This window comes from Neolamprologus multifasciatus, chromosome 9 (genome assembly GCF_963576455.1).
Source record: "Neolamprologus multifasciatus chromosome 9, fNeoMul1.2, whole genome shotgun sequence".
NCBI classification, from domain to species: domain Eukaryota; kingdom Metazoa; phylum Chordata; class Actinopteri; order Cichliformes; family Cichlidae; genus Neolamprologus; species Neolamprologus multifasciatus.
In genome coordinates this window covers 15,987,088-15,996,729 of record NC_140447.1, presented here as the reverse complement: position 1 = coordinate 15,996,729, position 9,642 = coordinate 15,987,088, and the positions used below count along the sequence as shown (strand labels likewise).

Below are 9,642 nucleotides of genomic sequence, written 5' to 3'. Positions count from 1 at the left end.
GACTCACAGCCTTGGCCAGCCGCTTGAGGAGGTACACCAGAGAGATAGAAGGCAGGAGAATAAACCAGCTGTTCTCCACAGAACCAGCAAAGGTGTACTCTCAGTGGCAAGGGAACAATAATAAGAGAACAGCACCACCAAGGCTGGAGTGCAATACTGGAAGAGCATATGGGAGAAGGACGCAACCCATAACGCCAATGCTCAGTGGCTAGTGGATCTCAGGGCAGACCATAGCGACCTCCCTGAACAGGGTCCAGTAACCATCACAGTGGCAGATATCCAAGAAAGGGTCTCCAGTATGAAGAGTTGGACAGCACCAGGGCCCGACATGGTTCACGCCTACTGGCTAAAGAAGCTGACTGCACTCCACGAGCGTCTGGCAGCACAAATGAACCAGCTGCTAGTTAACGAGGGACACCCGGAATGGCTAACCGAAGGTCGGCCGGTCCTGATCCCCAAGGACCCCAAGAAGGGACCAGTCCCCTCCAACTACCGACCAATAACCTGCCTCAGTACTAGTGATGGGTCGTTCGCGAACGAAATGGCTCTTAGAGCCGGCTCTTTGACGTGAACAACGCGAGCTGGCTCCTTATCGCGAGCCGTCACGTGGGTTTTTTTTCTTTTCTTTCTCTCAGCCTCTCTCTCGCACTTTTTTCCGCTTCACTCTGCATGCGAGCCTTGTGCTTTACGCTGGGCAGAGGGGGGGAGGGGCGGTAGTTACACTCAGTAGCACAGGAACAGAGCCGGAGGGAGAGAGAGAGAAAGAGAGCCAGGGACAAAAACGTCACATTAGAAAGGTAAAGTAATCATCCACAACTATTTTCGGTTGCAGATGATAAAGGATTCAGAAAGTTTATTCATGCAGGCCCATATGACAGAGAACATTCATGTTCTTTTTGTTTTCATATTTTAATTTATATTTAATTGTGTTGTGGTTTGCAGTGTTTTGTGTTGTTTCACTTTAAATTTGTAAAAGGAAAAAGCTGAAAATTTAAATAGTTAAAATTTGAAATGTGAATAGTTGATTTTTGTATTATATGATTTATTTATTACATTTTTTGTGGAGTGAATAAATAAAAGTATATTTACAGTGGCCCCTAGAGACAAAGCACATACAAACTTCAAAACACGTACAAACTCCGAAGCACGTAAAAACACGTACAAACTCCAAAGCACGTACAAACTCCGAAGCACGTAAAAACTCCAAAGCACGTAAAAGCTCCAAAGCACGTAAATACTCAGAAGCACGTAAAAACTCAAAACACGTACAAAAGACAACAGAAGTGCTCCAGGATGCTGGGCGCAGTGTTGAGCTTTTGTTACCTAGTGGCTACACAAGCCAGCAAGTACCAACGACCGGATTTGGTGTGTGGTAGTAACAAGTAAATGAACTTTTTTTTTTTTAAATTATTTGAATATATATGAGTGCCTGTGTATAAATACACAAACAATACACACATGCTTTCATGCTTTCAATTTTGTAATTTAAGTGATCTAGTAGCTCTGCTTTGGAAGTTCAGTTCATGCTAGAAATGTGTTTTGGAGTTTGTACGTGTTTTGTCTCTAGGGGCCACCGCATATATTTATATATAAACATATATAAATAAAACCACTTTTTTTATGTTAGTAATTCCTTTTGTGCATAATTTTATATTATTGTTAATAATAAATTAATTAAAGCAACAAAACAACCTGAAGAGCCGGTTCGGAGCCGAAAGAGCCGGATCTTTTTAGTGAGCCGAACCGAAAGAGCCGGATCTCTAAAAAGAGCCGGAAATCCCATCACTACTCAGTACTACATGGAAGCTCCTGTCAGGCATCACATCGGCTAAGATGAACAGGCACATGGGTCAATACATGAACGGGACACAAAAAAGAATTGGCAAGAATACCAGAGGTGCAAAACACCAGCTACTGGTAGACAGAACAGTCAGCCGAGACTGCAAGACCAGACTGACCAACCTGTGCACTGCCTGGATTGATTACAAGAAGGCCTATGACTCAATGCCCCACAGCTGGATACTGGAATGCTTAGAATTGTACAAGATCAATGGGACCCTAAGAGCCTTCATCAGGAACTCAATGGGGATGTGGCGTACAACACTAGAGGCCAACTCCAAGCCCATAGCACAAGTCACCATCAAGTGCAGGATCTACCAAGGAGATGCTCTGTCCCCACTGCTGTTCTGCATAGGCCTGAACCCCCTCAGTGAGATCATTAACAAGACTGGCTACGGATACCGACTACGGAACGGAGCAGTTGTCAGCCACCTCCTGTACATGGAAGACATCAAGTTGTATGCCAAGAGTGAACGAGACATCAATTCACTGATCCACACTACCAGGCTATACAGCAATGACATTGAAATGTCGTTCGGGCTGGAGAAGTGTAGTCGGATGGTAACAAAGAAAGGGAAGGTAGTCAGAACTGAAGGGAATGAACTACCAGAAGGCAACATTGCAGACATAGAGGACAGTTACAAGTACCTGGGGATCCCGCAGGCGAATGGGAACCATGAAGAGGCCGCTAGGAAAGCTGCAACCACCAAGTACCTGCAGAGGGTCAGGCAAGTCCTGAGGAGTCAGTTGAACGGTAAGAACAAGATCCGGGCCATCAACACGTACGCCCTGCCCGTGATCAGGTACCCTGCTGGGGTAATAGGCTGGCCAAAGGAGGAGATAGAAGCCACTGACATAAAGACAAGAAAGCTCCTTACCATGCATGGAGGGTTTCACCCCAAGTCCAGCACCCTGAGGCTGTACGCTAAGCAGAAGGAAGGGGGGCGGGGACTGGTGAGTGTCAGCACCACAGTCCAGGATGAGACAACGAACATCCAAGAATACATCACGAAGATGGCCCCAACTGACAGCGTGCTCAGTGAATACCTCAGGCAGCAGAAACCCAAGAAAGACGAGGGAGACGAGGAACCATCATGGAAGGACAGGCCCCTGCACGGTATGTACCACCGACAGATAGAGGAGGTGGCTGATATCCAGAAATCCTACCAGTGGCTGGACAAAGCTGGACTGAAAGATAGCACAGAGGCACTAATCATGGCAGCACAAGAACAAGCTCTGAGTACAAGATCCATAGAGGCTGGGGTCTATCACACCAGGCAAGACCCCAGGTGCAGGCTGTGTAAAGATGCCCCAGAGACAATCCAGCACATAACAGCAGGGTGCAAGATGCTAGCAGGCAAGGCATACATGGAACGCCATAACCAAGTGTCCGGAATAGTGTACAGGAACATCTGTGCCGAGTATAACCTAGAAGTCCCGAGGTCAAAATGGGAAATGCCCCCAAGGGTGGTGGAGAATGACCGAGCTAAGATCCTGTGGGACTTCCAGATACAGACGGACAAAATGGTGGTGGCTAACCAACCGGACATAGTGGTGGTAGACAAACAGAAGAAGACGGCCGTAGTGATCGATGTAGCGGTTCCGAATGACAGCAATATCAGGAAGAAGGAACACGAGAAGCTGGAGAAATACCAAGGGCTCAGAGAAGAGCTCGAGAGGATGTGGAGGGTGAAGGTAACGGTGGTCCCCATGGTAATCGGAGCACTAGGTGCGGTGACTCCCAAGCTAGGCGAGTGGCTCCAGCAGATCCTGGGAATAACATCGGAGATCTCTGTCCAGAAGAGCGCAGTCCTGGGAACAGCTAAGATACTGCGCAGGACCCTCAAGCTCCCAGGCCTCTGGTAGAGGACCTGAGCTTAAAGGATAAACCGCCCGCAGGGGCGTGCTGGGTGTTATATATATATATATATATATATATATATATATATATAGAGAGAGAGAGAGAGAGAGAGAGAGAGAGAGAGAGAGAGAGCACTATGCAAAAGTCTCGCGACACCCCTCATTTCAGCACCCAGATATTTAGATTGCAGAAAAGGAAAGATGCAGTGATTTATTGAACCGTGTGCAAAAGTACATAGAAATACATTATAAACCAGCGTTTTTGCTCCAGTGAGCTTGACAGTAAATATTTGGCATGGCCACCTTTATTCTTCAACACTTGAACTCTCTTAGATGAGCTTTTCTGTAATTTCTTGTAGTAGTCTTCAGGAATAGCTCTCCACATTTCCTGATGGACATTCAAATTCTTTGGATGTTGGCTGCCACACTGAAGATCCCACATGTGGAGGCCAATCCAGGGCTAATCAGAATGGCTTCTTGATGTGGATAACTTGAAGGGTCAGATACATCTGTGTCTGTTTTTTTGTTTCTTGACTTTCGGGTACAGTTCATCTGCTCTAGATACTTTTTTAAGTCTGTCACATCTTCTTTTCTCCTCCACTTGTCCAGTTTTCATCAATTTTTAAGGACACACTTTGCTGAAATGCTGAGAAACACATTTTTGTTGCAGAAATACAATGTTATGCTTGTTAAACTGTGCTGTCTTTGCCATTTTTCGTAGATTCTGCTAAAAAAAAACAAACAAACAAACAATTTGCAACAAATTATGTATTTTTGCAGCAGGCTACTAGTAACAAACAAACAGAAATCCTCTGAAAATGGTCAGGTACAAGGACTGGGTGGAAAATGAGACAAAACAACTGCCAAAAACGAAACCTCTAGCTGTAAGATATGTAAACTTCAGCTGTAGTTGTTGTAGATTCCTTTAGAGACCTTGAATGAGGTTTAGCTTTAAACCCAGTAATTATCTCCTTAGCCCACTGCACTGATACTAATCCCCAGAGTATAGGGAGAAACGCTTACCAGACAAGCCTCATTAAATATTTACTGTGTTTGGCCACCATCAACCACTCTCACAACAAACACCCACAGACTGTTTGCCTTTCCTCCGTCCCCCCCAACCCCCCCTTCATCCCATGTGTTGCATTTGTGTCGCTGTAGGCGATGGCGAGAAGCTGACGTGGACTTTTTTCTTCTTCTTCCTTCCCTTTTGTTATTGGCTGATAATCACAGATTGTGGGCTGGTCTGTGATGCGTGACAATGTTAAATATTAATGTCTGAAGATGATTACTGCACTGGATGGAGAGAGGCTGGAAGTGCGGTGGAGGTGACACCCTCATTCATCACCAGGCCCTAACAGAATCTAAATCCTCGCTGTGTTTTTAACCTTGGTACCCTGGGGGAGGGAGGCAGAGGGAGCGAGAGGAAGCAGGAGATAGAAACAGTGGTGCATAGGGAGAGGAGAAGGAGATGAAACAGATACAGAAGGAAAAAAATAAGAAACAGAGAGAGGGGGGGGGGACAGATGTGTCACAAAGCGAGTTATAAGCTGTGTGAGAAGAACGCAGGGGGGTGGGGGAATATAAAGATAGATGGATGGATGCAAAGTAAGACCATGACAGCGGATAAAAAAGGAAGTGAGATGGTGAAAAATATGCCTGCATACTGTATAATGTATAGAGCTCTTCTCCTCAGCTGACCTGTCAGCGTATCCTATGTGACAGGCTGACGGATGTGCAGAAAGGAACTCTTATCTTATTTTGTCAAGGTCTGGCAGTCAGTCAAGTCCTATTCAGCATAAATAAACAAGCAGCGAGGAAAATGGCAGCCATCTCACCTTCTCTTCTACAGTGTCATTTTCCTCAGACGTATCTCTCCCTCCGCCTTCTTACTCTTTAGCTGGGAACAAAACGGGGCCGGACTTCCTATTACCCATCTATTATCATATTGAATCTTATCACCAAATATAGCACCACAGAATAAGAGTATTTCTTTTCCAGCCAGCTGTCCAAGTTGGCTGAGGAGAGTGCTGGAAGACATATATATATATATATATATATATATATATATATATATATATACATACATACATACATACATACGGCACTCCTGAGTAGGTGCCACATATCATATTGTTATGGCTGTAATGGCGTGTTATTAATTTTTACCACCTGGCTTTCAAAGTCAAATGCAGATTGCAGGAAGAGTTGCCATTATTACTGTATTCTTCGCCTCTTTCTGTGTCAGCCTCTTGCAGTCCTTGGCTTCAGCGCTCCTTCTCTCCATCTTTTCCCTGTGGTTATAGATTAAATTTGATCAACAATGACCTTTTCTGCTTGGTTTGTTTGCCTCTTTCCATGTTCGGCAAGTGGTCTAATGGGAGCATATCCATAGCCGGTGCGTGCAGGCGGAATGGCACGCTATATTAGAGCCAGGCAAACCAGGCCTGGTTGGTTTGTAAAGGGTATTTTTGGGAATGAGTGGCACTCGTTCTGGTAACATGCCGTACTGTAAACCTGCCAGAACCAGAATCAAGAGGCTTTCAAGGATGAGCGATGATGAAAGGCGTTGGGGTTTTTTTTCTCACCCCTTTATAGTTTGTTTAATTTCACATGAGCGACTGCTGAGGGTTTCAGAAGGCATTGTCCGGGTCATTATTATGTTTGGAAAACACAACAGAAGGTTTTTGTCAGAGCCTGTTGTGCTAATTATCGCCTCGGTCATTTGTGATTCTCTCTCGTGAAATAAAACTGTGGGTTAAAATGCAGTGTTTCTGTGCCTGCAGGAGTACCAGTCTTGCAACAGTCTGCCATGTCCCGACCTTAAAAAGACCACGCCCTGGACCCCGTGGACGCCTGTCAACATCTCCGACAACGGCGGCCACTACGAGCAGCGTTTCCGCTACACTTGCAAAGCTCGCATCCCAGACCCGAGCCTGCTAGAAGTGGGCAGACAGAGGATTGAGATGCGCTACTGTTCCAGCGACGGATCCACTGGCTGCTCCACTGATGGTGAGTGCATAAGAGGGAAGAGACAGATGGTCTCTTTCCAGCTCTCTCAGCCTCTGGATGTTCCTGTTTTCCTGCTCCAACTGTCTTTTTGCAGCTCTACGGGCGGGTTATTGTCCTCCTCGCCTCAAGTCAGTCCTTCTTTCTGTTTGGCTGTTGCTCTTTCTCTTCCTTTCTCGATGTCCTGGAAAAGTTATAGGAGCCCTAGCTCGGTCAACTCTCGTGTTTACCATCCCGTCCTCCTCGCCTTTATCAGACATCAAGGCATCAGATGTGCTAATGAACTTCCAGTCCAAAGCCGATCAGCAGTTTACGACTAATTTCATCCGCCGCGCTCACATGCACAGAAACGCAAACAGACACACATGCACAAGTTCATTTACAGCCTCACAAAGAAGCAGCAAACTGCGGCTCTTTATCCGTAATTCCAGCTATTCCCATTTGCTTAAGTCACTGCACCACACGGTCTCAGTCAGCCACACCCCTGGCGAATTAAACGCTGTAAATGTTTGTACAAGCAGCCTGCTAATTGACGAGTTGTTTATGTTGTCCAAGAGAAGTGTTAGAGAGGAGACATGCAGGATGGCATCGCACCACAGCAAAGCGATTCAGATACAGATGCAGCAGTTAAAGTGTGTTTATGGTGCCGCTCTCTGCCTCAGAGGGGAAAAAGCTGTTTTTAAAGGGCTTCAGAGTTAGCGCCCGACTAAGCTGCGGTGGCCTCCCATCACGCTGGGTTCATCTGCGTCTCTGGGTGGTCTGTTGCTACCACCAATCACACACCACACGCTGCGATAATCACCGAGGTTAGCCTTTTTGATCTCACCACCTCTTCCTTATTTCTGATTATTAATATCCGTCTTTCTTCAAGGCGCTAACAGTGGTACAAGTTGTTCTCCTCACACTTTGAAGCCAGCGCTTAAATGTTCCTGAAGGGTTTTAAATGAGCGCCGACAAGCACAGAGGAAAAACCTGACTGCAGACTCAAAGCTTTAAGAGGAGTGACAGCCACACATCTGAGACGTTAGAGAACAAAGGCTCGAGCTTTAATAGGTCTGTCCTGTTTCTGATTAGTGGGAGGAAGTAACCGACAAAACGCGTTTCATTAGGGGTTGTCACCGGCAGCCCGACATCAGATTAGCTTCAGTGTTAATTACAACAATTGGAGGGAAAAAAAGTAAGGCAGTGATTTCAGCAGTCACTTTTGGCAACGTTAGTCTGTGCAGGATGCAAGCCGACTATAGGATCCAAGCAGGCAGATGGTAATACACCATATGAGCTGAGTAGTACTAGCTGTAAAAATGTAGCTGTTTTTTTGTTTTGGGTGGGTTTTTTTTCACAGATATACCATCATGAAAATGGAAAAGTGCCATTAGCTCAGCTTGTTAAAGTGGAAACTTTGTAGCAAGGCTACTGCAGGTTGCGTTTAAACCATTATTTTGCAGGGGAGGTTAGGATATCTGTGCTAATAGAGACAGACTTCATTATACGTACTGTGGCAAAGATTATCAACAGCATGATTAGTTGTGAGGCTGTTGCACTTTACACTTCGCTTTAACTAGATAAGTAATTAACATCACTGCAGGCAATGTTTCTAGTCTCCTCAAAGCAAAGCCTTGTGAATAACAGGGTGATTTAATATGGAATCGGTGAAATATGTGAAACGATTTTTTCTTTCTTTTTCATTTACTTTCTGCAAATGTTCTGTGAAGCAAATTTCCTTTCAACATCAGAATGGTTTAACTCAAATCTGTCTTTTTTTCCCTCTCCTTTTTGAAAAAACTGAGTTACGCGTGTTTGAGCAAAAGGGAAAAAAAGGTTTAAAAAAATACTTCAGTGTGCACTTTGAAACTTCCGTTTCAATTAGCCGTACTGAGTGAAGTGGAGATCTATTGAGGTGTGCGTGGCCCCTGTGTTCTCGTCCGCTCCGTCCCGTGTTGATTGTCCATCTCCAGTCTTCGGTATGATTCACTTCTCGGAGGAGTTTTAAGTCATAACTGTCGAAAAAGAGGACAGACTCCAGCGATCCACTTCTTCATTTCAGCCATTATCAAAGTTGCCATCCATCTGGAGAGTACTGGTGTGTGTATTTGTGGGTTTACGTGGAGGCGGGTAATATGTGCGTTTGCCTTTTTCTTTTTTTTTTCTTGGTGGGTGGATATGTGCACATTATGTGTTCGTGTGTGTCTGTGTGTGTGTATGAGACACTTTCAATAAGCCCTCCTTCTCCTACTGTCCATCTCTCAAGTGGTGCCAGATCCCCGGGGACAGCAGTTAACTTTTCTGACAGCAAGAGGCTATCATAAAGTAATTACTACCACAGCACTGGTGTTTATTGATACTCAGAACTGGGGCAAAGGACAACGAGATCCCTCTGAGACAGCGGGACCCCGAAAAGAAATGGTGTGTCACTCAATAAAGATTTACTATTTGCATCAGGCATCTTGCAATCGATTAGAGTTCAGCTCACATCACGCGCTTTACCTGTGAGAGCCAGTGTAAACAGATTGCTCTATGAAGAGTGGCGGGAAAGTTATTTGAGACGGTAATCAGTTAGTACATAGGCCACAATAAACATGTTGCTGTTAATCCTTAGCAGAGGACATGTTGAGACACTTAAGGTGAGATAGTGCATCCAAGTACTGTTTTTTCTTCTTTTAAACTGCGCTTTGTCTCCTAGAAGTTTATGCAATTTAGTCCATGGGTGACATAATACTTCCTTTGAATAATTTAACATAATATTTGTAAAATAAAAGAATTTATTATTGTTATCATATTGAAGAAATCGAGCATCTGATAAATATCTGCATTTGCAAAAGAAGTTTTTTTGTCTTTTTAAATAAGTTTTTCTCATACATTTTTATTCTTGTCTATATTTGTCAGCATTTTGGAGGGTGTTTATTTTTACAGAAGGGTTTCTTCATGTATCATTCA

At 44.7% G+C, this 9,642-nt stretch overlaps 1 protein-coding gene across 3 annotated transcripts in view; it reads left to right on the top strand.

The window, feature by feature from the left end:
* The window catches only part of sema5a (sema domain, seven thrombospondin repeats (type 1 and type 1-like), transmembrane domain (TM) and short cytoplasmic domain, (semaphorin) 5A), a 156,596-nt gene that overhangs the window by 111,517 nt on the left and 35,437 nt on the right, over nucleotides 1-9,642 (top strand). For all 3 annotated transcript variants that reach the window (XR_014875996.1, XM_085172123.1, XM_085172121.1), the window contains exon 16: nucleotides 6,486-6,711. Coding sequence is in view for 2 of the 3 variants with exons in the window: in XM_085172123.1 (XP_085028249.1) it covers nucleotides 6,486-6,711 (226 nt within the window). In the remaining variant the exon portion in view is untranslated. The remainder of the gene's footprint in view (nucleotides 1-6,485; nucleotides 6,712-9,642) is intronic.